A 27,407-nucleotide genomic window follows, 5' to 3' on the forward strand; every position below is an offset into this window, starting at 1 on the left:
ACATGAATTTTTTTAGTTACACTTCTGTCCACAAAGATTAAATACACAGGTTATTACATCTGGATAGTCACACATCTGTCCACATATGCTTGTTAATTACAGTGAATTAATCAATTGATTAATCGGCCTATAGATATTGTAATGGTTACCTAATTCTTGTTGATTTTTTTAGTGAAAGTAAGTATTAGTCATTTGAACCCCTGCTGCAAACTGACATTAAAATTGTTATTTTTTTTTAAATTTTAGACTAATGTACTATTACTTCTTATTTCACAGCTTTAAATGTGAAACAACTGTTACTGTTGCATGATCAGAAATGTTGGCATGCTACTAAGTTGGTGTTCAGTAAGCTAAGAATAATATTTCCAGTTGATAAAACACGTGAAGAAAGGCACATTGATGAATTTATGTAATAGTTGTATTTTGTAGTTTTTATTTTAGAAATTAAGAATATTATTATTAAGAATATATTCATTCGCCCAACCTGATAAATGAATTGTGTAATTTAAGGCGATAATATAAATATGTCTTAAATAGTGGATAAATTATAAACGTTGTTAAGATATTAGATCATTTTGATTTCTGTTCCGTTTTCTCCACACTTACAGTCCCCTTTGTTTGATTTAAATACACATTTTAAGTCATCAAACACCTATGTGGTCTGTAGGATCCTGTACCTGTGTCCAGCATGGTAAACAGAATCCATCATTATTATATGTTGTTGAATTTATCGACAGGTGCGCAGGAACAGACTAGACTGGTCCAGAAAAGGAGTCCTGGTTCCACTGGGGCTCGAACCCAGGACCTTCTGCGTGTAAAGCAGACGTGATAACCGCTACACTATGGAACCAGCTGATTTCACTACACTACACAGAGCAGTAAAGAAACATTACGTGCGGCTCTCCGTGCTATAATTATGACGTCCGGTAATCTGATATGATAAAAGAAGGACAACGCCGGCATTCACTGAGCTTATCTCCCTGCAGGCTGCGGTCAGCTGCAGCCTCCCCAGTAAGGTCCTTTCGCCTGGTTGCGTGATGTCTTGTGTTGTCGGTGTTCGTCGGGGTGCTCGGCTTTTGTGGCCGCTCGCTCGGCATGGTAGCTAACATCCAACCGAGCTGGGTCCCGCTGGGCGATTCGCCTGCGTGTGCCCAGCGGGAGCCAACGTACTGAGCGAGGATTTGCGTTTGTAGTTTAAACCAAAGGAATAAAAAAAAAAATCCCATTTGACTTGGCCACCTAGCACGGAGCAACGTGGGCTTCTGGAAACTTGTGATGTCAGCGACACAACTTGGCTCGACGCGCTGTTTCTCGTGCAGGACACTGGTGCACGTATATGTACCTGATGCATAACATGACACACCACTGCTGATGTGTGATTTAGTGTTATATTCTGTTTATCAAACAGATGCATCAACAGCTGCAAGGTTTCCTGTCTCACCTGGTGTACACTACTGATGTTTGCTACTTCTAATGCAAAGTCATTAGTCCTGTTTGGAACAAAGGCTATAAAAAGGACAGTAACTGTCAATGCAGCCATAGCATCAATGACACTACATGTTCATGCAGTGAGAAGAGGGCCGTTGAACTATTCTTTGTCTCAGTTATTATTTTAGCACATAGTTCTCCCATCTGAAGAATCCAAAACTGAATTCCTCCTCCTGTCAATCAGGCATGCCCTGCTGAATTTTGCTGAGTCCAGATTGTGCCTGTTTGCACCCTCTCCTTTTTGGGAAGGTTGTATGTTGTGAGCACTTTGTCGCTGGCTGATGATCGTGTTGAGGTGCTTCACATCAAGAAACTTTCCAGATTCCATTCAAGATTCCTCAAAACCCTCTTTGTTGCTGCTGTGGGATCTGAAATCGGTTCCATTTTCAATCTTCAGCATGATTTTGCTTTCTAGAGACTAAGTCGGTTTTACACCAATGAGTGCCTTGTTCACACTCCTCTCTTGAATTTGTCTGCCTTCAGCATCATTCTTCCATTTTTAGCCCTTTTGACTGGAGCGCTCCTGCTTCCTTAGTCAGTGAGGGAAGGGCCGTGAGGCTGCGTTTGAAAATGTGGGGATGACAGCTGCATCTGTTTATCATGTGGGGTACAATAGCACACCTTGAGATGCAGCAAGCGCTTGGATTCGCAGTGATCTTGGCTTCAACACACCAGGCCGGAATTAATAGAGAAGGCAGATTTATATGTGGGCAGGATAAAAAATTAAGCAAGCCAGATCTGTATTCCACAGGCTTCATCGGACATACAATATGTGCATGTGATACTAGAAAGCAATACTAGTTATCTACTGGTGTCCTATATCAAAATAAAAACAATAATAGCTGAGCAACATTTACTATCCATAAATGGCTACACCAGACTTTTATATTCACTAGTGATTTAATTTAGCAGTTAATTGTCCGGTCAATAAAGTGTCAAGCATTAGTGAAATATGCCCATCACAATTCATTAACAACCATTAACCAAATGGTCAGTTTTCAATATAAAGCAGCTATTTATCATATTTGAGAATCTGGATCCAGAAAATATTTAGCATTGCTGCTTAATAAATGATTTTCATGATAAGTCAATTATAATAAAATGCAGCTTTTTCAACCAATTAACTGACTAAATGTTTAAGCTCCAAGTCTGTGTTTTAAAAAACAGCCTCCACCTCAGCTGAAGTTAGTGAGATGATTGTAAACTGTATGCTACCAATCTGTTTTTAACATCTTGTCTCAGTCCATTTCTACAATTTTATTATTACGCTGATATAAAATATGTTCTCTCGACTCCAACAAAACTCAAATTGCCTGAAAGTTTCCTTCTAAACTCAACACATTGTTGTATTTTTGTGACATTCATTCGTCATAAAATATTTGTCAAGCCTATTTAAAAAAAAAAGTAATTGTGTTTCAAGTTTCTACTCACTAAACTTCTCCATCTGCCAGTGGAACAGTGTGAGAACAGCCGGGATGTTAAAGGTTCTTGTGGAGTTGGCGACCTGTTGAAGTGCCATAGCTAGTTTTTCTGAGCAGTCCATCATCTACTTTCCTGCTTATGCTTTCATACTGTTCCACTGATCTACAGATCAAGGTAATACACCGGGAAGTGCATCAAAGCACAAAAAAGGTGAGAATAAAGAAGACTACTAGACATTAAAAACGGACATACAGTAAATAACGTGTTACTTTAACCTGAAGGAGTCTCTCAATGCATTCTGGAAAACGTAAACAAAAAAAGGTCAACTTTAATTGCTTCACCTGGCTCCTCACACTCATTCTATTCAATTTAAATGGTATTTGTTTGTATTAAATCACCACATCTCAAGGCACTTTACATAGTAAGGCTGAGATCATACAGTATAGCACAGGGGAACCCAACAAATGGCCCTTGAGCAAGCATGAGGCAGCAGAGGGGAGGAAAAACTCCCTTTTAACAGAACAAACATCCCTCAGAACCAGGGTCAGGGTGGGGGCCATCTGCCTCTACCAGTTGGGGTGAGTGGAGAGCAGCCAGAGAAAAGACGTGCAACAGACAAAATATTGGGCACATTGATGGGGCTGGCAGCTGCACGCTGTGTCGCCCGCGTGCATGAGCTGAAACTCATTAGTCTCCACTCAGTAACTCATAATGACAAAGTGAAAACATGATTTTAGAAATATGTGCAAATGTATGAAAAACCACAAGTACAAAACTATTCTGACTGTTTGTTCTGACACTCAGGAGCATGCTGTTTACTTTAATTACCTGGAGATAATTAACTAGCTGGAGATAGTTTAGAACGGACGATTTCAAAATTTCTACTGCACGTTAGGACATAAACAAAGCCGCGAACTCTCTGATCTTGACAAGGCAAGTGACGACTCATTTGCAGTTCATCAAATGACATGACAGACGTCTTCATGTTACAGTAAAACCAAATAATTAACCTACTAATGCCCCCCTTTACGGTGGAGCATGGCGGTGGCATCCTCATGTAAGGGTTTCTTATCAGCAGAGGGAGACGGGTCAGAGTGATACTTCCCATGCAGTGTGATGGAGCTTGAGAGGATCTGTCAGGAAGAACAGAATAAACTGCTCAAATCGATGTGTGAGAAGCTTGTAGGGACGCAAGAAGATTGAAAGCTGTTTTTGTTGGCAACGTAGTATTTTAGTAGAAACTAAATGAAACAGTTATTGACTGTGAACTGTGAACACTGTGTGTTGACACCATTTAAGGAAAAACATTGAAGTGTCCATATTACCCACAATTAATGATTTATATTTTATCCTGTTGATACATTATATGATTTTTTAAGTCAAAATGTGTAAATACATTTCGTAACGCCTCTTTATGCTTTAGGAGTAAAATCTATTCTGATTGGCCAGCTTGTGGAAGACTTCCTGTGTGTACGCAGATGTCAGATCGAACAACACTTGTCCAGTCGGAGGAACACACCCCAACAACAGCGGATCCTACTACAGAACTACTTTGTACCCGTATGTGTGAATGCACCACCAGGCCTTTTCCACTACAGCAACTGACTGAGCTGTGACTGAACTTGTCCCCGTTGTCACTGTCCTCCATTTTCCAGGAACGAAATTTAGCCACCTCTCAGGAAGTAGTACCGAATCAAATTCTATAAATATAAGTTTGGTGGTTGAAAGGCTGTCACCTGTGACAACATATGTGTTGGAAGTGTTGTCACCTCTCAACATCAACATATAAATTAGGTTTTAGGGTGAAATAGGGACTAGAGAATTGCATGTTAAAAGGAGAATACGTGCAAGTTTGTGTTCTGATTGTTCATTGGCTGAGAAATTGATCATATACTGTAGTCTCCATTGCTGGCGGACTGTGTTGCACGCATGGTCAGTGAACATTGTAGACTCGATGTGCTCTGTGCTCTGCAGTGTGCGTATGTGTTCGAGTGGAGCTCGGCCCTCCACTCATGGACACAGTGGCTGAGAGAAAAGGAAAGAATCCAGTGGAAAAACAAACTGAAACTGACCAACTTTGCTCTATTAGAGGGTCTAATGTGTGTGTCTTAGTCAGAACATTTAGGGACGTTCTCAGATGATGCTGAACAATAATGAAAATAATCTATTTGAGATTTTAGTACCTGTCATTCTTTACACTCTCTGCATGCTTTGTACAGCTCTGTTATTGTGGTCTTGCAGAAGTATGTGCGTGAGGGCATGTTATCTTCACCAAGGCCTTAAATTCAGCCTTATACACTGCGTTAAGGGGCATCGTGTCTTTCCCTATAAACTCAGCTATCGCCTGAGCTATTCTCCCAGGGGTGTTTTGATTTGCATTTGTACGTAGAGGGAGTCACAAAAGCCCACCCTACATGGCAAATCTTCAACTTTCTTCACCACTTACACTCACGTCCTCTGCAGGTTTCACGTGGAGCCCATTCAGAATTATTATTATTCAGAAAAAACACAGCAGGTTTACAGTAATGTCATGTAGACTCGCTGTTTACATCTCTTCACTGAACACGAGCTTCCTTCTAACACCTGTGTAATCTATGACTAATGAAATAACAATGCCCCTGTCCACCGGTTTGCTGAATGTCATGTCTATACGTGATGACAGACACTGTGTATGTGATTCAAACGTCAGGTGGTAAAATGATTACAAGACAACTGTCTCATGGTAAATAAAATAAATCTAGAGCCCCCCCCCCCCCCCCCTTCTCCTGTTATGTGGCAGCAGACCCCCACACTGCATCGTTTTCTTCATCATCATTCTCAAACTGAGAACTGCACCTAAACATAGTATTTTATTCACACAGGAAATGAAGTGGGGTTGTTTAACTCCAGACGGCTTCCTGTCACAGTAAACTCACAGGCACCCCTCAACAATAAATAAAAACTTATTAGACGTCTATCATCAACATCATGTCCTTATATTACCATCTGACATCATCAGGACATGTTTGACACCTCTTCTTATTTCCACTCCAACTTGATGCAGTGGGGTTTTTGGCCCTCTGACTTTTTTGGGGCCCTGACTTTGTCAGACAGGTCTATTCTGTTTTCCAGCATGGTAATAAAATATAAATCACATGATGTAACAGTTGCAGGTTTGGCTTTAATAAACAAGAAGCTATGGTAAATAAAAAACACATATATTGAACAGTTTGACAGTTTTATCTCTTGTCTTTCTTTATCGTTTGAACACGGATGGCCACATGTCCTGAGAAGGGGGCTGAACAATGAAAGTGCAATTCATTCCCAATTTTATTTACCTATTTAACTCATGTAGGTCATTATTATATTTTGAAGGATTAAAAAGCCTGTTCAGAAAGATTATTTTATCTGACTCCAGCAAAGTCCCCTGTAATTAAAGATTCAAGCCCACCGAGCTCTGCTCTGTTTGTTATTCACCTGTAGGGCTTTACCCGGCGTTAGGACCCAGGGTGCGCGATTTTCATCTCCAGCTGCTGCAGACCGAAAACTGGCAATAAGGGAAGATCGCGAGGACAAGCCAATACAGCATACTGTATCCCTTCTACTTTAAAAATCGCATCTCTGGCCCCGCACGGAAGCTTCTGTGCAGACAACAATAGCTTGTTGCGTTGTGTGCAGGCTTTGTGGCAGTCGACAGCTCGGAGCGCAAGGTAAGACGGTGCAATACCATGCGATTACTAATAACAAAGGCGTTACGGGCGAGCAGGGGGCATTAAAGGGGGCATTGCACAACGCTATTGAGGGCGAGCAAAACTCTGCCAAACTTTGACCTGGATATCCGTATTTTCGAGTTGTCGGTGTCTTTGCAGGAGCTTCGGCAGTTGCCTCGCTGTTATCCCACGGCATTATGTAGGTTCGTGTCACATGCATGGAGAGCCAAGTTGTCTGTCGAGATGACACAGCCTACACGAGTCTGCTGTCCGTGCGTGTCGGCTGTGGATGCAGTCTGCCTCTATCCAAAACGCCGACACCAACTATATTTGAAGTGATGCGTTTCAATTTAGGGCACATATTTACCATCATGTGGACGGTGCATCGGACCGTGCATCAACCTGGCGAATAGGAACATCACCCCTTGACTGTTTCTGTGCTTGGCTGCCATCCCCCCCTTCGCTTGTTGTAGAATAATTCATTACTTCTACCAAGATGGAAGAATAATGCGCTTGATTTCTACTCAGCGTCCATCCCCCCGCCGCCTTCCCCACCTCGACATTCAATATTGACCAGGTGAACCACGAACTTAGACGGGACATCCTCGTCGCTGTAAAGCATGGCGGCCTAAATAGGGTCGATAATCTCCAACATGACTCACAGATAGATGACCATGTATGCCCACTTTGAAGACGACACACTTCAGAAGAAAAAAAAAAAAATCAGGCCTTCGAAATAAACAACGTGTCTTCATCTGCGCTATCGCAGTTATCACAGTGCATGTGCGGAATACCACATCCCTGCTCGAGAGATTTTCCAGTTGCATGCCTAATAAGTTTTTTAACCTCGCAGCTCCAGACATCTGATGGGGAGCCCGTGAACCAAACTCGTCTATAATTGGTGAAGCCCCGAGCAGCCGCTCACTACCGGGATAGCTCCTGCGCGGTCGCTGAGGTCTCCGGGTTACCCCGGCTCAGACACAATGCGATGTGTCAGCTGCCGACTTTGTGACACTCCTGCTTCACGCCGACTCGGTTCTCTTCGGCGTACTGATCGGTGTTGGTTTCCCCGTTTCACATTTGGCCATCTGTCAACGATTTGGCTGCTTGCACGCAGCCATTACTGAGCGAATGGCGAAGGGCACGTTAGAGGCTCTTTCACACCGATCCACTCCGCGATAGGAGAAGCAGCGAAGTAGTTTGTGCCAGCACGGCTCCGTTTTTGGATGGACTGGATCGTTGTCCTGCACCGCCTGGGTGGCCCGGTGGACGACGCGGATCGTGCGTCGTGGTAGTAAACAAACTCTTTGAGTAGCACGACGAGATGTCAGCCTCGGCCGTGCGTGCACGGTTATTTCCTCACCACCACAAGTGTTGAGAAAAGTAGGAAATTTGTTGGCCTAAAGCTGCGGACACCCTTGTACACCACAGGCCTGCACTGCTTTCAGCATTCAGGTAAGACAAGTGGCCTAATTACAGCAAGGTAACCTGTGCTGCTTAACTACTGTGCCAAAATGTGACTATGGAAAAGGAGAGCTGAGTATCCTGGGGTTGTTTATCCTTGTTGGAGAGCATCTCATCTCCTCTTATCTGCAGATACTTTTGCTCCAAACTTTTGTTTATGACTGCCCAGTGTTGTCATTCATCTCATAACTCCACATACGAGCAGCTCCTGTGGAAAAAGTCAGACTGAGAAGCTGATTTCGTGTTTTCTCATGGTTGCTCAAAGTGAAAATATTGAAAATAGATTTCCTCAGATTGCAAAAGACACCGTGATGATGTAAATGTAATATAACATCCAGTGATTCAGAAGATGTTACTTTGTGCATCACACTTTCATTTCTCCAAGCCTGCTTCTTCTCTGATCATGCAGTTTCTGTGAGAAGCATGAATTATTGTTTGCATAGGCTGAACGCTCTGGCCTTTATTAATTGGCCTAGCTTGTCTTGATTTTGTATAAAGTCTGGCACAGAACTAAGAGATTCAATTAAAATTCATAAAACCTTCTCTCATCCATTTATCCAAATGGTACTTTTGGTTTCGAGCAACGTCTCCATTGAAAATAATCTGTATGAAACCAGTGAAAACCTGATGTGATTACAACAGGAAATATCATTTTGACACAGTATGATGTGTACGATGATGCATTGCAGAGTGAGTGGCGCTGTCTTTGTTCGTATTCATCCTGATGATCTGATGGTCTTGCTTCATACAAAAGTCACATGGTTAGTTTGGGCTCAGAACAGTTGGGATGTTGTCATCTGACATTATTGTCAATCACAATTTATCAAGTAAAGATATTTAAGATAAACACAACTTGTCCTGTTGCTGCAGGAGCTGTCTGTTTTGTTATTTGGAAGTGACTGTGTGTTTTAGTATTTTTGGTGAAGGTTAGGCGGCAGTGTGCTGATGAGATAATATTCCTGGCTCTACAGAGTCCTATTGTCACTTTTGGTTTGAAGAACAATAAGGAGAATAGTTCCACGGCTCATTTAATATCAACCAGAGTAAAATAACAGTGGAGCCACAGGTAGAAATGTCAAAAAACAACCTTGCAGTGTTTGTTCTGGGGCTTTTCACACACTGAACTGATGGAGGTCAGAGCTGGGGGCCATGCACCTGAAGTTAAACTTCCATTAGACTTTAACCAAGTTAGATCCACTGTATCACCAAAACTTCATAGAAGATAACACGTCTCACATGGTGGTAGGTTTTGAAATCCTACACAGAAACCAGCAGAAGAAGGTTTCCCCCCCTCCATCTTCTCCAAGCTGCTCCATCAGCCTGCAGCCTACAGCATGCAGCTGGAGAGCCTCCAACAACCCAGAGTCTCGCTTCCTCGTGTTTATTCCCCTGCAACGGACCCAAACCTCACCCACTCTCTTTTTATTCTTTGGCAGTGCCGTTTAGCAGCCATCACCCGCTGCTCTGTTAATTGACCTGACTGACACCGGAGCGCAAACACAGGTTCGGTGACAGTCGACGCTTCCCTGGGTTAAAACCAAAAGCACAGTTTATGACTTCGTTCCCCTGATAAGCCCTTTCAGTTCAGCGCACCGTTACACTCTTTGGTCGCGATCCCCCCATTCCCCTTGAGCGGCTGGAGCTCGCGTTGCATGCCGGTACCTGCAGTCCTCACCCCTCCCAGCCTCTCCAGCGTCTAATCCTGGGCGTGGATAGCCGAGCACTACATCTCCCATGCTGTCACCATGCACCCTACTGCCCCTCTCTCTCTCTCCCACCAGACTGGAGACTGGAGATACGGAACGGACTGTCTTGACGACCCCCCAGCCCTCCCCTCCTCCTCCCTCCCTCCCGCCCCCCCGGACTTTTAGAACCGAAAACCGTCGAGATTAGTGAACAGCCACGGACGGCAGAGGCGAAAGGCTGGACACCGCCGGATCCTAGTCGTGCCTGTACGTCGTTCAAATGCCATCTGGACGAGCGGGTTCGTAACTGTTTGTGCCATTAGACATCTTTTATCTCGGCTGCTGATTAGCGTAGGAATTATTCAATATTTCGAAGAGAGAGGGAGAGAGTCTTACAGGGGGGCAGAGAGGAGAAGCTCGGTGGGTCGGGGGGCTCGGCGAATGCTTCTCAACGCCGAAGTGGCTCAGTCAGTCCACTGAAGGGCCGAGAACGGGAGCAGTAAACCTTAGGTCGGCCGGGGATAAATAACACTAGCCTGCCTCAACGTGTAAACCACCGGGAGTAGTGCGAGGGCTTCGCGGAGACTCCGCTGCGCAGAGCTGAAAACCTCCCCGTGGTGGCGGCGGCGGCGGCGGCGGAGGCAGAGCTGGTCAGCGGAGTTACACCGATTGTTTGCCCCCTTGTCATGGCCACTCCGGCAGCACAAGCCCGTGGAAGAAGTTGAGTCGCCCACCCCTCTGTGAGTTGTCCAGCTGGCTACTTTGTTACGTTTGCGCACAACTCATTGTCGCCAGGTTCCAGCGAGCGGAGTCGGTCATGTCTTTGTACACCCGTCCCCCCTGACTGACTGGAGGACTACACGTCGGGCTACTTTGTCGGGTGTTCGCGGGTTGATGAAACGGGATGATGGAGTTTTGTTTGTTTGCCTCTCCCTCCGTTTTCTGTGTGGCTTTGCATCGATGTTGACTTACCTTATCAGGTGATGTGACACATCGCCACATTGTGCTCGAACCACGCAGCCACTCGCAGGGAGGGCAGGGGCAGGGGGGGGGGGGGGGGGGGTAGTTTCTCCTGTCACTTGGCGTAATTTCCTCCAAACATCGACACATTTCACTCTCTCTTTCTTATTTCAGTTAAGGTTTATTCTTATAATTCACAACCAGCTGCGTGTTTGTGCGGAGATGGAGCGATCACCTGAGAGCCAGCTGCCATTCTCTCATTACCCTGACTGCTCGCCATCTCCAGTGAGGGATCCGGAGCTCTCCAGAGTTTTTCCGCGCTGATATTTCTATCAAAGGGGAAACGTGCTGTGTTGTGAGTGCCCCCAATGGCCCTGGATGCATGTGGGTTTGTTGTCCACTTTTCCGATGTGACATTGGGACGTGTGTCTTTTGTGCCGTGGGGCTGGACAGTGAGCTGACCGGCAACAGCATCATTTGGTTTTCTGCGATGCTGCTTTTTTTTATTTTTTATTTTTTTCCTCTCCCCATGTTTGATCAGAGGTAATGTCAGGCTTGACTTTGCTCCACTGCTGCATTTAGTGGCCTTCAACGGAGATCAGAGCGGATGAATTCAAATGTTGTGGCGGAGCAGACCGCGTACGATCGCAGCACAAAGACAAACTAGCTGTGAGCAACTGTTGTACGGCAGCCTAATGAATGCAGACCCTCCTTGCACTATCTGCATCGCTGGATCCCCTTCAGTCCGTGCTCGCAGATTGCAGTGCAGATTGGTGTGTCGGTCATTATGTGCATTATATCTGTTGTGTTTCACCCACTCCGGGGTGAAACATTTTCCGTTCCCCCCAAAGCTCTGACATAGATTTTTTATTTTGTGCCCAGTCCCTTTTGTAGTCGTCTGATTTACTTGCAGATGCGCTCGTCTGCGCTCACCTCTACCCACATACCATTGGCTGTTGTGGCGTGTGTCGCCGTTGTACATGAGCTGATCTCAGATGTTTGTTTTGATGTGACATCGAGCTACATTATCTCTGTGTTTATTACTATTAATTGTTGTGTTCGCAGCTCGCACCGATTTGTGAAGGAAGGTGTGTTTACTGCTGTGGCGATGTCTTTTTGTGAGTTAGGGAATGGGTGGGATGTCATGTCTAATTTTAGATAAGACTAATGAGCACTTAACACTATAGGACCCCCACATTAAAACTGAGGTGGAGCTCTCAGTGCTCTCAGCACAGCTGTAATCAGCAATAGGTAACTGTACAGTGATAGTTAATCCAGGTAACAAGACTTTTACTCACATCCAGTCTTTTGCTATTGTGCATGGCTTAATCAACTCGGAACTCACTGAGGCTGCCACTCACTAATGAAAGATCATTTGAGCAGTCACAGCTGATTGGATGGATTACTGAAGCAGCCTACCAGGGACAGGCCAAGGGGCCCAAGGGGTCATGGCTCCCCCCAAAAGCAAGACCCTCTGTTTGATGTGAACCTCGTAAGCGTTTCTTGTCAGAAAATTGCTTGGCTCAGTCAAAACTCTGGTGTATCCCAATTATTTTATTTTTTACATTCTCTGCTGATACAGAGTAGCAGCTAGTATTAATATACTTTTTCATTCTTAATACGGCTTCAGAGTGGATATTAAGGCTGCGTCAAACGCCCATGTAAAGTTCTCATACACTCAGAAATGTGTGCTGCTTTCAGCTTCACCGGACACTAGTAGAAGAGTCTTTTTCCATTTATCTGCTAAAGTGAGGGAAGGTTTGTGTACAAACATGATTTTGTGACATAAGAACTAGTTTGGAGTCAATCACGGTCCAATACACAACTTATATCAGTGTGGTGTGAAAGCATATACACAGACAGTGTGCTTTTCAGTAAGTTCAGACATATCATGTCTTCTTCAGTTTTTTAAAATCAACATTATTTGTGTTTTTGTTTTTGTTTTGTTAATGTGGGACAAGGTTTTTATGTAATCTGGTATTTGCTGTATCTTAAAGCATATCTAGTGAGGATCGTTAAATGTGTTTGACAGCACACTGTCTCTGTGTGAAGAAAGAGAACCTCCATCAGTGATCTTTTAATGTTTTCCTGTAATATCTTTTATGTATCAGAGGGGTGTCACTGTGCATCTGTTGCGGCAGGACTGTTTAAAGATGATTTATACTGCCTTTTTCAGCTCCAGTGTGCACAAAAAAGGTTTAACTAACAAGAAAGCTTTAGAGTTTGGATGTGATCACATAAAAACCTGCAACATGGCAGCTAACAATGCGAAGGTGGTGACCAGTTTTTTATGAATGACAGCCTTGTATGTGTCTCTGCCAGGAGGCCATTGGCTCATAATTTCCCCATTTTATAACTGATGCATTAGGTCTCATTTCACTCACTGAATATCCCATTTTAGTAAAGACTATTCACATTCTGGATCGATACGCACTGACAAATTGTTCCCAGTGTGCAAACAACTAAAACCAAAGGGAACAACAAAACAAATATGTTCCTCTGTCTACCACACTTCTCTCTGCTAACCTGAATTGTGCCTCTGAGCTGAGGAAATTGTAACATATCTCGCCTCCCATCTCAAAGAAAGGAAGTTTTCAATTGCCCAATGTTGGTTACTCTGAATCAATTGCTGTCAAATAGAGTCTTTTAGGCCTCATTTCTATATGACGAATTAAATGGAAGTTGTTTCCGTAATTGAAACAAGAACAACACCAACAGTGATCACATTAAGTGCTCTTCTTTATGTTTTGCAGCATATCACTGTATTTCAAGGAAAACTCTCACCTGACTGACTCAGCTACCCCCTGAGGCATGGTGTGTTGAAGAAACACCTATGCAGGTAATTGTTTTTTATTACAGTTAGATTGTTAGATTATATATTCTTTCCTCTTACCTAATTAACGCTGGCCTCATGAACTTCTTTTATTACTCAGGTGGATCCTACACTAATGAATGTAGGGGATGGAGGCACGGTGAGCAGAGAGATCGGTGCTCCAAATAAAGCGTCTACTAGTATGGTGGGAAATCCCCCCCAGACGCTCCCCCCTGAGTTTAGAGGAGATGTTACCCTCAGTCAGCAAAACAAGACCACTCCGACAACAGACTGTAAGACGGCAAAAACCTGCCTGGACAGTAGCAATTACAACCACAGCCCTGAGCTTTCTACACCTCAACAGCTCAACAATGCACCAATGTCAAGCTCAGCCCCCACCGGCTCAGAGAAAAGAGCAGACAAAAGGGCAGAGGCCTCTAAACTCAAGGGTGACGGCGTTGGGGTCTTCCCCACTCCTCAGTGGTCAAGTGGCGTAAAAGTCAGTCGGGAGGACTCACTTAACCCATGTCACAGCAGTGTGACATCCAGTAAGAAAACACATCCACAAACACAATCCGTGCAAAGTGTTCCATCTGGGTATCAGTGCTCCACGATGTTTAAACCAGCCCAGCCTGTTGCCTTCCTTCCCTCCACAAATTTTTCCTCTCCACTTTGTAAAATCACTCTTCCACCAGCATTGGGTCAGATTGCAGCCTTGAGAGAAGCCACAGCTAGTCAGTTTCAGAAAGAAATTCAGTCTCAAAGCTCAGGTGTCGGAGGAACACCTCTCATGAGGACCTATCCTTATCCATTCTCTGTGGGCCGTGCTCCAGCTGGAGAGAAAAAAGCAGGCACCTCAACCACAAAGCTTAAATCTAAGAATTCCAAATCTGTGGGAGAGCATAAATCTTTAGCGTCAGTGGTGGCCTCACCAGCTATAGCCCTACCGCTGCAACATCCGTCATTAACTTCTGCTGCACCCACCCGCTACACATTGTCTCCCACTGCTGCCATTTGCTGTGGCTCTGCGCTGGCCAGCATTGCCTCTCAGAGCAGGCTACTGAACCATGTGGAGAAAGGCAGCAGCATAGACAAGGCAATCATAGGCTCTCTACAAACCACATCTCCGTCCGCTTCAGAGGACCCCACAGGTTGCTCAATTGAACCAAGAGATGTCCCTCTTGATTTATCTGCTAAATCAAAACGTCAAAAATGCATAAATGACCCTCCAGTTTCTATGATGGAGCCGCTGAATAATGACTTAAATCAGAGAGATTTTTTGAACTCAAAGATTAGTCATTCAACAAGTTATAACTCCACTGTGCAATACCCTATCTTACCCAATACCCACAGAAATGGATCTCATCAAAAGCAAATAAATAGGCCTCAAAATCACCAGGTCCCAGAGCCCAAAGCAACCTGGGGGAAGGGATCTTCACAAGACTCTGTGAAAAACATCCCTGGAACTTATGTAGGTGTGGCTAGCCCCATACTGGCTTCTACTCTTCGTGGCAAAGACGGAAAAGGGACTTTTGCCGATGAATTTCAGAGTTTTGCAAAGCAGGAGTTTATATCTATAATTGATCAAGGAGAACATATGGCCTCAGGAGGAAAGAAGCCATCCTGTCTGATGAAGGGCAGCCAACATGCTCACAGTGTCAAGCATGTTAAAAACACCAGCACAGCCATACTTACTAAGAACTGTGCCTCTAAAGGAGCCCTAACAACAGCCCCGTCAAGCCCCGCCAATACTCAGATTCATCAGAAATCTGGACCTGGCAAAACAGCGGTGCTATACTCTACCACTGTTGTAAATCCATCTTGGCAACAGCCACCTCATCTTCCTCATCAAGCCTCTTCTGTTCAGAGAAAAATCACGGGATCCCCAAAGACCAAAGGCAACACAATTACAGAAGCATCTAAGTGTCAGAGTGCTAGTCACAGTCCATCCAAGAACGAGGATGATAAGTGGGAGAGAATAAAATCCCCCCTTTCTGACCTTGCGTCCATTGTAAAACAGCAAGCTATCGAAACAACAGCAGTGACAAGTGAGGGTAACGCTCAAGCCTCACCTGTTGCATCAAGAAAAGCCGAAGTTCTGAATCCACTCACTGGGAGTCACGACACGCAGTCCAAACACACTTCTGCTTTTCAGTATCCATCATACTGGTCTGCTGAAAAGTGGCCTGGTGTGCCATCTCAAGGGGATTCACCTCAGGCTATGAAGAGACTTGAGAAGGCATACACCACCGAGCCTTTGGAGAATAATACCAAGACACACAGCAGTCACATAGAACACGTGGGACCACAAGTGAAGCAAGGCACATCAAAACCCAGTGGCCAGTCTCATCGCAATGCATCAGCAAATGGGAACAGGATGGAGAGCAAACTAGCCCAGGTGTTAGAGGGAGAGATACTGAAGAAAGAAAGTGGGGTGTCAGACAGTCCTCCTGGTGAAAAATTGGAGGGCATGGTTGCGTCTATTCTTACAGGCCAGTGTACAGGGGGCGGCGATAAGTTTGAGAAGAAAGCAAACAGTACCAAAGAGGAGTCGCCAACCAAAGCAAAAGCTTCTGCCATCAAACAAAAGAAAACCAGCCCGAAAAAGCCAGCAAAGGAGAAGTCGCCAACGGAGCCATCGAAGAAAGCTGCTGGAAAGAAACAAGACACTGAAAATACTCCAACCAAAGTGTCTTGCCAAAAGAAGGTGAATTATCCTACATACAAGTACATGCAAGTTAATGCTCGAAAGGTCTTTGCTCATTCTTGTTATTTTCTTTTTGAATAATTTCAGGAAAATGTTTAAGGTATCAGATATATTTTTCAAATCTGACTAATGAGTAGGACATACAGAGTCTCCTTTCATCAGATTAATCTATGACTGATGATTTAGCTTCCAAAGGCTCATTGTGAGTCTGTTACATGCTCTCCATCACCATGAAAGCTCCTTGATCAATAGCATCCAATACAGCGTGCTCACTCTATCCCCTGTGTATTTCAACAGAAGAAACAATGTGCACCTGTGCTGGAGCAGACTCTATCAGCAGGAAAACTTTCCTCACAGAGTAAAGAGCCAATTCCAAGGGACAAGATTAGTCCCAACAAGACTGAGGAACCGACCTGCAACAAACCAGGTAAAGTCTTTGTTTTATTTAATCCATTTACTTCAAACCTTAAAGGTTCATATCTGGCACAAACTTAATGATGCACTAGTGTCAATCATGTAGCCTTGTTAGGGCTAGAACTTCCCACAGCTGTAGTTTTTTTAGATTAAATATGATATGTTGTGTGTATTAAGCAGCTCACAAAGTGTCTGACTGATGTCTCAGTAGTGCTTCTGTTTATGAAAGCAGTGTGGAGCTTAACAATCCAATGTGATTTAAACAGCTACAGATATCGGCAGCAGTCCTCAGCATGCAGAGACCCCAGTGTCTCTCCATAGGTCTGAAATATCCAGTAAGGACACTGACACCACAGAGAGCTCTTTCCCAAGACTGAGGAGAGGTCGACGGCGAGCGGATGATGCCCGACTCGACCTCTGGGGCTTTGCAACACCTTCCCCTCCACCCCCACCAATGCCTCCTCCCACTGATTCCCCGTCTCCCCCTCTGACTCCTACTCAACCCGCACGCCGTCCAAGAGGGAGGCCTCGCTCAAACCCCCTGCCAGATCGAGTGTATCAGGGCAAGGGGAAGACAGCCAGTGCAGAGGGTGACACACCACCTCATAAGAAACGCCGGCGATGTCGGAGCAAAAAGTATCAGACTGGAGAATACATTACAGAGAAAGACAAGCTGGAAGATGCAGAGCAGCTAGAAGAATCTGACTCACTGAGACAGGACAGTGGAACTCCAGCAGGTACCCAGTTTCTCTGCAATGATCACTAGTTTAACTGTTTCCAGCCCAAGTTTTAATCCGATGTGCAGCTGTTGGTATTGAACAGTTCAGATAAAATAAGGCAGTTTGAAGTTGTCAGTGTAGACGCACAGAAACTGTCAATGACATGCACATAAATTGATAGAGGAAATTATTGTTTTGTAGCTGTAAAAAAATGTTTCGTTCCTTTAAACAAACCAAACATTAGTTGGTAACAGTTTCATAAATAAGCTCTGCTGGTTTGTGATGGGCATTTTTGATTATTTCTGACACTTGACAAAAACTAATTAATGAACGTCAACAGACAATATTTGTCTGTGGAGTAATTGTAGTCACCACTACAGTGTTTGCTTCAGTACAGTGTTTGCTTCATATTACTCTCTACTTTCTCTTTGGAAATGTTTGTCCAGAACAGCTGAAACATAATATCATGAATTAGTTTAGTCAAATAAACTAAAAACTAGAAATAACACAATAATCAATTTTAGCTACTACAATTAAAAAAAAATTAACTTTTTTTAAACTCATAGAAGAAAAATTGAAAATTATGAAAGCATTTAAATTTTTATTACCAACTAAATCTAAATAGCAATATTAACATAACCTATAATAAACACTTACATTCTTTAGGTGCTGTTTGTCTTATGCACATCTAAAAGTCCACATAAGGTGCCCGTTGATGAGGATATCACACATACAGTAGCACCTGAAACCTATTTACACACATCCAAAAACTAGATAAAGCAAATCCAATTAGGCAAATTACACTTAATCATTTATTGACTAAGGAAAATGATGAGTCTTACATGTTTGTATGTGACAAAAATATGTGAATCTCCAGTATTATTGATTAGTTTAAAGGGAAAATGAGAGTCTCAGGTGCCTCAGTCAATGTGATGACAGTCAGGTGTGACTTATTTCAAGAGGAGACATCTGTATTTTCACGGCCAAACTGTGCCATGGCTCAAAAGAGACTTTCTAAGACCTTAGAAGAAGGGTTAATGACGCTCTGCATGGCACAGTTACAATGAGGAAGCCATATACAGTTTTGTCAAGGCCATGTGTATTGGCCAGAAAACTACTGGAAGAATGTTCTGTGGACGGACGAGGCAAAAATAGAACTTTTTTGGCTTGAATGAGAAACGTTATGTTTTGGCTCTTCACCAAACACTGCATTCCAGCATAAGAACACCTCGTTATCTGTGACACACGGTGGTGGCAGTATCATGATTTGAGCCTGTTTCACTGCCTCTGGAGTAAGACGGCTTGTCATCATTGATAGAGCTATGAATGGAGGTTGATGGAGTTATAAAAGCAAAGTGTACAGAAAAATGTCAACATGTCTATCCATGAATCAAAGCTCAACAGAATGTGGACTGTGCAGTAAGACAAAGACTTTGACTGTAACACACAAACAAGTAGTTCAAATAATGGTTAAAGCTGACAGTGTTTTATGAGAATAGCCTTTAATGGATGTTAATCCAATAGAAATGCTGCAGCTGAAGGCGCAGGTTCACATATATTGCCACATACAAACATTTAAGATTGAATGATTTTCACAATAAATAAATGCATAGGGGTAATTTTTGTTATACCTGTATTGTTTTAGTTTTAATTTATTATTATTTTTTATTTAATTGGTTTCCCTTTATCTCGTCTTAGGGCTTCCTTGTAAATTGGAACATGTTGTAGGACATATTTATGCATAAATAGAGAAAATTGGAATGCTTTCACAAACTGTGGCACACCACTGTATAAGGTGTATATGTAGAGGATTTACAGAAATATGTCTAACTGGAGCATAGGATTGCAGAAAGTAGAGCAGAGTAGATGATACATGGAGATTACCCTGTTTCGGCAGATAAGATGGATAAGCCAGTGGTCATTGGTGTAGGAACTACTGGCCTGTCGTATGTTGGCAAAAAGCAGCATCTAAATTATTCCTTGCTCCACGTTAGTCTTCTCAAATGAGGGGATAAAGGTGCATCATCAGAAATAATTTCGAGTTTTTGTTTGTGATGTTTGTGGAAAATCTGGCAGCACCTAGCGTAACCTCCACTCCAATTTGACATTGCAGATCCACAGGTAGAACAGTGTCCGAGTCCCATTGCCTCTAGTCCAGAACCTCCTCTGCGGAGACCATTGTTCACTCGCTCAGGAGCAGTCCGCTACCAGGAGAGCGAGGTATCTCCAGAGTGCAATGACAAACCTTCAGGGAAGAGAAAGTTCAAAAGCAAGCACTTATGTGACAGTGATGAACAGAAGGTATGTCACTGGCTGATGGGCTTGTTGGATTACAGTTCATTTCAAATGATAGAGGGTTAATAGGAGCAAGGTTCCATGAATATGTTAGCTTAGAGTGCCCCCCTGTGGCTAGATAAATGCCATGTTTGTCACATTTATGATAACTGGTGCATTTATACAGTATGTCCTTGATAAGTGGAACCTGTTAGCTCTAACCAAGAAGTTGGCATTACATTACAAGAGATTCCATTTCACATAGTGCTCTGATCAATAAATCTGCGTTTCAGATTAAGACGAAACGCAGCAGCACAGGCAAGCGTGTCTCCTCACTTGCCCTGGACGATGACGGTGCTGACGTAAAAAGATCAGAAAGCCCTCCCCCCACTCCTAAAGGTTTGCCGTCATCGCCAAACAATAAGAAAGGCTCATCGGGAAGAAACAGTGGTTCAGAGTCGCCATCCAAAAGACCCGTTCCTCCAGAGGTTCGACGACTGATTGTCAATAAAAATGCTGGGGAGACCCTGCTGCAGCGTGCTGCCCGCTTGGGCTATCAGGTAAAATCCCATCTGTTTAGTAACTTCAGTGTAAGAGTGCACATCCTGGAGATATGTTATTGTGATGCAATCTATCTGAAATAACTGTTTGCAGGATGTAGTTCAGTACTGCCTGGAAAAGGACATCAGGGAGGTCAATCGGCGTGATAATGCCGGGTACACAGCTCTACACGAGGCATCCTCTCGAGGCTGGACTCAGATTGTCCAGATGTTGCTGAAACATGGTGCAGATGTCAACTGCAGTGCCCAGGATGGAACACGGTAAGACATCATGTTGTGTGGATTGAAGTTGTGGCACTGTTTTGAATGTAACCTTAGATATATTGGACGTATACGATATACTGTGTAATTCTTTAAAGCAATAATGCACATTTTATGGTTAATATATCACTTTATCACTTTTCCAGTCAATATTTTTTTAATCTTACTTCTGTTTTAGTCAATAAACAGTAGGTTTGTGAACAGATTCACTTGTCAACTAAAGTCGAAGACTTTGTGCTGTGTTTGCTTCCTTCTTTAGGCCCCTTCATGATGCAGTAGCAAGTGATAATCTCCCAATAGTCTGGTTGCTTCTAAACCATGGTGCAGATCCGACTCTGGCCACGTACTCTGGACACACACCGGTCAAACTGGCACATAGTCCTAGCATGAAGACCTTCCTTACAGGTAGCTCATAGTTTTTAGTAGCCTTTGTTTCCATCAATAAACCTGTAGCGGATAAATAGACACATTACCAAGTTGTTAGAGTGCCATTTCATCAACAAACACTTTGAACTAAATCAACAACACAAAGGCCAGCATCAAGCTAACATGAAAATAAATAAAAAAAACTTGTATTTGCCAACTTTAGCTACCCATATGTGTTACCATATTAATAACCTCTTTGCCCACTCCTACTACAGAGAGCAATAAACAGGACAGGTTGCATGCAGCATATTTGAGAAACACTAAATCTTTTATCTGCACAGGGGTTGATGGTAACTGTTTGCTGTTCGACTTGTGACTCAGACTGTTTTGTTGTCTTACAGCTGGTTGGAGGTTGTCCAAAACTAAAAATACTATTTTTAGATAAGTCTGAAGTTGATATGGTCTGTTATTGATTCATCGGTGGTTTATCACTGGACATAATGTGTTTACACAAGAATACGAAGACTAACTGAATTTTAGAAGCTGGGGTATTACACCATTTAGTGGTTTTATAGACATGATCATTGACAGCAAAAGGTGAAGTAAGTATCAAAGAAATTTAAACTGTACATGAGGTAATTTTCTTAAATAACAACTAGTAAGATTTCTTTTAGTGCCACAACAGGCCACGTCGATGATTAACCTTCAATCAAACATGCCTATTGTGTTGTACACGTTTTAATAACATTGCAAATTTTGATTATTAATGGCGCAAATAAAACAAATGGTTTCTCCGTTGTTTTTGCTGCAAAATCTGTGTTTGTGAAGTACAGTAGTCTTGCATGTCAACAGAGAGATGGCAGCTCAGTAGCAGCAACGCACACCTGCCTGACAGTGTCCAAAGCCTTCTCTTATCTTATCCAGTCATACATTTAGCCCAGTCAAACATCAGGACAAGCAAGTCTTTTCTACATGGTTTCCTTTATTCACACACCATAGTAAATGTACTCACAGCATACAAAGGTTTGACTCTTACGCTCAATGTTTTTTCAGAATATTTCACAGACCTTGAAGGCCGCAACGAACAGGATCCTAGTTTACCGTGGGATTTCTACAGCAGCTCTTTGTTTGGTGAGAAACCTTGGAATAGCACCAGGCCTGTCTGTTTACCTGTCTATGTGTCTGACTGTTAGTCATCCATCAGCTCATGAATCAGTAAAACTTTCTATTTCACTTTTTCGCAGAACATGGTTGTAAAAAGTGGTCAAATGTTCCTGTTGTAGCAGTGATCAGGTTGCTGCATCTGTCTGACTATGTTTTACACTTATCAGTGGTTTGTGCTCTTAATGTTTACACTGTGATTGATATTTTACTCAACGTCCTTCTAGGACATTAATCATCCTACCACTATTTGTTTTACACATTTTAAATCACTCACATTACGTGCATATCAGATTGTGTCTTTATATTAATGTAATTTACTTCCTAAAGCATTTTTTTTATAAAGAATACCAAATTTAATTAAATTAGCAGACTGGCAGAAGTCAGGTGGTTGATGTGAATGGACTGTCCACTAGAGGGCGTCCCAGCCCTGCGTAATAAAGCAGCTTAGTAGCAGATGCAGATGCTGCCAGTTTGTCAGAGTCTCGTCTTCTCACCTCAGTGAACTGTTCTTCACAGAGACTGACCAGGAGCCGTGCTGGGACTTTCTGCTGTCTGAGCAGAATCAGGAGCTGGAGGAGAATGTTACGGGAACGACTGAGCGGGACCTGGACAGAGATTGTCTTCTATTCGAGTTCTCGGACGAGCCTCTCCTACCCTGCTATCATGTTCAGGTGTCACTAACACAGGGGTGAGTGCAGAAAGATTAGACAGTGTTGGTAAGATGGAAGATAAATAGATGCACGGACCTGTTACTTTAATAACAGTAAAATGTTTTAAGGAAATTTAGTTTTGTGCAAAATTGTGTGAGTCAGATGCTTGACTATTCAGTGTTTTGAGCTTTACAACTACTCATCATCTACGTATCATCTATTCTAATTTTTCTGTAGTGGCAACATCACAAGCTGCAAGCTGTTGTCACATCACATGTGACATCAGCTTGCAGCCTTATTTTCCCTGCTTGTGGTATTTCACAGAAAATAGGTAGATATACCTCATCTGCAAGCTACATATACAATGCACATCCAAAAGAAAGTCAGGCTCAATATTTTGTTGGACCACATTCACCATGGCATCGTTTCGATAAACTTCTGCAATGTCACAACTTTTATTCCCGTCCAGAGTTGCATTAATTTTTCGCCAAGATCTTGTATTGATGATGGAAGAGTCGGATCGCTGAACCACTCTTTCCCAATTTGAGCCTGACGAATCCTGACATTGTCATCTTGGAATATATCTGTGTCATCAGGGGATAAAAGATCCATTGATGTAACCTGGTCGTTCAGCATGTTCAGTTAGTCAGCTGACCTCATTCTTTGGACACATAATGTTGCTGAACTTAGACCCGACCAACTGCAGCAACCCCAGATCATAGCACTGCCCCCACAGACTTGTACAGTACGCACTAGGTATGATGGGTGCATCACTTCACCCGCCTCTCTTCTTGCCCTGAGGCTCCCATCACTCTGGAACAGGGTAAATCTGGACTCATCAGACCACATGACCTTGTTCCATTGGACAGTTCTTAACCCAGTTTTAATAGTTTCATCTCCTTAAATGTTTTCTTTGCTTGATTTGACCCTTCTGAAACAGATTAACATCTTTTCCACAACCACAGGATGTGTCTTCAGACATGGTTGTCTAAAAAATGAGAAACTACTCACTGCATCAGTTAGGGTTAAATAACTTGTTGCCAGCTGAAACATTATCACCCATGCAATAATTATCTAATGTGAGGCTCTTACCTATTTGCTTATTTAGATCCAGGTGGAGCCTTTTTTTTGGGAGGGGCAGTGTAAAAAACAAATCAGTTTCTCTTAACAGCATAAACTTGTCTTTTATCGCTTGTTTCAAACTGATTAGTGTCATCTGTTCATGAGGAGCTGCACATCAAAGACGTTGGACCATTATCATAATCAATGCCTCTAAAATCGCTGAATAGGGTTGCCTGTTCTACTCGATTTGTGAAAAGGTTTTATTCACCATACCAGAGTAAAAATACAAATTTCATGCAGCTGCTGTGAGAAAAAAGCAAACTAAAACAGAGCTAATTTAAACAGTCCACTAGTTGCAATAGAGACAGTTAGAAAATGTTAATAGTACACGTGTCAGTGAGGTGTCATCAGAGCAGCGCTGGACTGTGACAGAAATAAAGAGGGAATGGTGCGTGAAGTTAGGCGCTGACTAGACTAGGCTATTCGATGTGGTTAATAAACGCTGAGATATAAAACTACTACATCCTACAATAGGTAAAGGCAGGTGTTACAACAGTTGTTTGACACTGGACAGAGATATGTATTTAAGCCATAAGTGGAAAGATTTCCCCACTTAATACAGAAAAGTATAATCTGCTGCACTGAAGTAACATCACTAAAATGTAAAATACTTCTTAGTGGAGAAAATAGATTTAAGCATTAACTTTGTTTTATATCCTGCTGTATATTGTAATAAAATTTAATTCTCTATCATATTTAACTTTAAATTCATTCTGACAAATTTTTAAGTCAAACCAGTTTCTTTCCTGCCAAGGAGAAAATTGGACATGCCACAAATTCTCTGAAATCACTCGGATGTGGCAGTTAGGAACAAATTTGTTCATACGAGTGAGGCCCATCGAACGGCACAGTTTCAGTAATTTGCTATGTTGGTACAGCGGGTACCTCTGTGAAGAAAGTGAGAAAGTACAGTGAGTTCAGTGTTTTTAAATATTATTTCTACAAAGATGCCTTAATATACATGTTCAGTCAGCTATTGGGAAGTCTTTGCATTGCACCTGTAACAATAGTAGTTACAAAGCTGGTATGCCCCAGATTTCAGGTCCTTTTGTTGATGTTTTTAATATTGTAGACCATTACCTGCCAACTGATTATATCTTAATATCAGATACCACTTTATTGACCCTGTGTTATGCTAACATGCTCAAGTGTGCATAAGGAAAAATATATTTAATGTAATGTTTAAAAAGAAACCACATGAGTTGAATTTTCCTGTTAACATCAAATTGAAATAGCAGCCCATATCAAATGTTTCTCTCTTGCAGCTTCTGCAACTGGTTCCTCTTGACGGACGTCCTGAAGCGTTTGAAGATGTCAGCACGGATTTTCCGGGCTCGTTATCCACACTTGGAGGTGGTGAGTTTGTCACGCGCTGAGCTCTGGAGACAGGTATCCGTCAGCCAGGTGAGCTCTGCTTTAGCTTCACCCTACAGAGGCAAAAACAAGGACGAGGAGGAGGAGGAAGAGGAGGGAGTTGTGGATCTGGTGCGTACTGTACCAGAACTCCAGAGACTACTGGGCTCCTCGATCCACATCCTACAAGAGGACGAGGAGCAAGAGGAGGGGAAGGAAGAAACACTGACAAACACAGGGAAGCCTCGCAGCCGATAGCCTCTCTTGCACCGCACACCGCCATCATGAAGACATTTTTTAATGTGTCGACCTGAGTCCTGCAAGCAGCAGCTCAAAGGAAACCCTTCCGTCCATTGTAACGAAGGTCATGGGTTTTAACTCCAGCTACACTAATGACTTTGACACTCCACTGATAACCTTTGACCTCAGACAGAAAGTGATTAAGTGATCACAGTGACCTGCACACAGGAGTGTTCAGTGCTAGAAAGCAGCTTTCAGGTTCCTATAGGTATATTTGAATACGTGAGAACTATTGAGCAAACCTTTTATATTGATTATGTATGTACATGGTAGTGTGTATATGTATATCTTGCCATCAGGGTTAACACATTTGGTTATATAAATACATTCTTGTGGCAAAGGTCAGATTATGTGGACTATGTTTGGGATTGTTCCTGAGGGAAAGTGATATTTTTCGATGGGAGATAAGGCTTTTAAGGCTTTAATCTGGGTGAACTCTTGCGTGAAGCTAAGGCGCTTAAGTCAGGGAGGCCATTGGCCCAGATGGTTTCTCTGTCAACCTGGGAGACCTGGAGACCTGCAGAGAAGAGACCACACTACAAAACAGTCACGCATAATTAGCGGCCCAGCTCAGAGCCTCATTTCCATTTTCTCCCCTTTTCACTTCAACTTCTTTGAGAGATCATTAATGGACGGACCAGATTAGGTTGTTTAATTGTCCTCCACATTTTACAAAGTAAGCCCGGACGGCGCTGAGCTGTCCCGGTTCCCGCTCGCACTATGAAATAATGTCATTTTGGACCTTGAGATGGAGTTTGTTTACAGAACTCGACAGATCGTATGTTCTCCACTCCCCAGGATGCACTCCTCCTGAGCTAATACAGATTCCTGTCGATCTCTCAGAGGAGTCCCGAGCCTGCGCCTGTGTGTGAGGAGCTGAGATGCCCTCTTTACTGCAGCCACGACCGTCCCCTATGGTGTCCTGAAATGGTGTTTCCAGATCCCAGAGTGCTTTGTGTTGCAGTGTTTTATTTACACTGTTTGTTGTGCTTAATTTAATAGTCATTAATATATTTGACCTCTTGTGTATCTGACAGCCTATCTATGAAACAGTTGCTTTGTATGGTGCTTCATTTTCAAATGTACTTATTAGGATCCCTTTATTCTGAGATTTTCCTCCTTCATTCAAAAACAGTATTTCAAAACAGCAAAAGTACAGTTTTATTGTACTGGTGCTAAGATAGATTTTGTGTTGACAATCAATGAAGTTTTGGTTTGAAGTCACAAGCTAATAAAAGATATTTAAGATGAAGAGACTTAAGGTGTAAAGAAAAGTATAGTTTAGTTAAAGAAAACGGGAAACAGACTGAAGACTGAAAGACCGTGTGTGAGATCTTGAAAGAGACTTTTATTTGATTCTTTTATAAGAAATCACTAAGAATAAAGCATGATTGTGAATCAAAGTTTTATCTCTTTGTTTTGTCAGTTAGATTATTATAATGAATTCAAACTTTGAGTTATCCCTAATGGCCTCATTTACTGACTCTTTTTTTTTTTTTTTTTTTTATCATTTAATAATTTTGTCCTTCAAAGAGAAAATGTGAAAAACGTTGATCGTATTCTGCTTCAGGAAAAACTTCATCTTAGGTCCACTTACCTGCGTGACCTGGAGCATTTGATCATAAAGTTGAACTGATAAACAATAAATGGACCTTAGCTTACTTTTAAATACATTACATTACATTTTAGCTACACTGACAAGAGCAGTACAATGTGCCTAAATATTTGGTACTGTAGCTGTTAACTCTGAGTCTGCTCACTGACCTTTTGACCCCACTTTAGTTGTTACTGTTAACGTCTAGTATTTAGCATCAGTACACCGTCTGTCTCCCTGTGAGCCCAAGTCCTCAAAATCGTGGGACATCTACAGTTTCACGGCCACTGAGCAAACAATTAGCTCATTATGACTGTGTGTATTGTCAGACGCTCCAAACAACCATGTAAGTGGAGCTTAGTTCGGGTTTGTTTTGGCAACAGCTGTTTCCAAGGTCAATAAT

General features: G+C 42.7%; 1 protein-coding gene and 1 non-coding gene across 4 annotated transcripts; one reads left to right on the forward strand and one right to left on the reverse strand.

Annotated features, from left to right (window-relative positions):
* Positions 1-777: 777 nt before the first annotated feature.
* On the reverse strand, positions 778-850 carry trnav-uac. The gene has a single exon. It is a non-coding gene; the product is annotated as a tRNA-Val (tRNA).
* A 5,213-nt stretch (positions 851-6,063) lies between these two features.
* bcorl1 (BCL6 corepressor-like 1) lies at positions 6,064-26,876 on the forward strand. Of its 3 annotated transcripts, none has more exons than XM_026357880.1 (12): positions 6,064-8,054; positions 13,462-13,547; positions 13,642-16,227; positions 16,525-16,654; positions 16,908-17,378; positions 19,474-19,661; positions 19,928-20,194; positions 20,289-20,455; positions 20,715-20,860; positions 21,875-21,952; positions 22,502-22,673; positions 25,023-26,876. In XM_026357880.1, exons 2-12 carry the CDS (start codon positions 13,542-13,544, stop codon positions 25,366-25,368), a joined length of 4,557 nt encoding a protein of 1,518 aa, XP_026213665.1. In that variant the 5' UTR covers positions 6,064-8,054; positions 13,462-13,541; the 3' UTR covers positions 25,369-26,876. The 3 variants fall into 3 exon arrangements, with proteins under 3 accessions (XP_026213665.1, XP_026213667.1, XP_026213666.1); XM_026357882.1 differs by having other exon boundaries at positions 6,064-6,599; XM_026357881.1 differs by lacking the exon at positions 6,064-8,054 and adding an exon at positions 9,929-10,047.
* The last annotated feature ends 531 nt before the right edge of the window (positions 26,877-27,407 follow it).

The sequence above is a fragment of the Anabas testudineus genome, chromosome 10 (assembly GCF_900324465.2).
Source record: "Anabas testudineus chromosome 10, fAnaTes1.2, whole genome shotgun sequence".
NCBI classification, from domain to species: domain Eukaryota; kingdom Metazoa; phylum Chordata; class Actinopteri; order Anabantiformes; family Anabantidae; genus Anabas; species Anabas testudineus.

Coding starts and splice junctions, on each gene's coding strand:
- bcorl1 (XM_026357880.1), top strand. Junction 17,379..19,473: donor GGACAGTGGAACTCCAGCAG/GTACCCAGTTTC, acceptor TTGACATTGCAG/ATCCACAGGTAGAACAGTGT. Junction 22,674..25,022: donor CAGGTGTCACTAACACAGGG/GTGAGTGCAGAA, acceptor TCTCTCTTGCAG/CTTCTGCAACTGGTTCCTCT.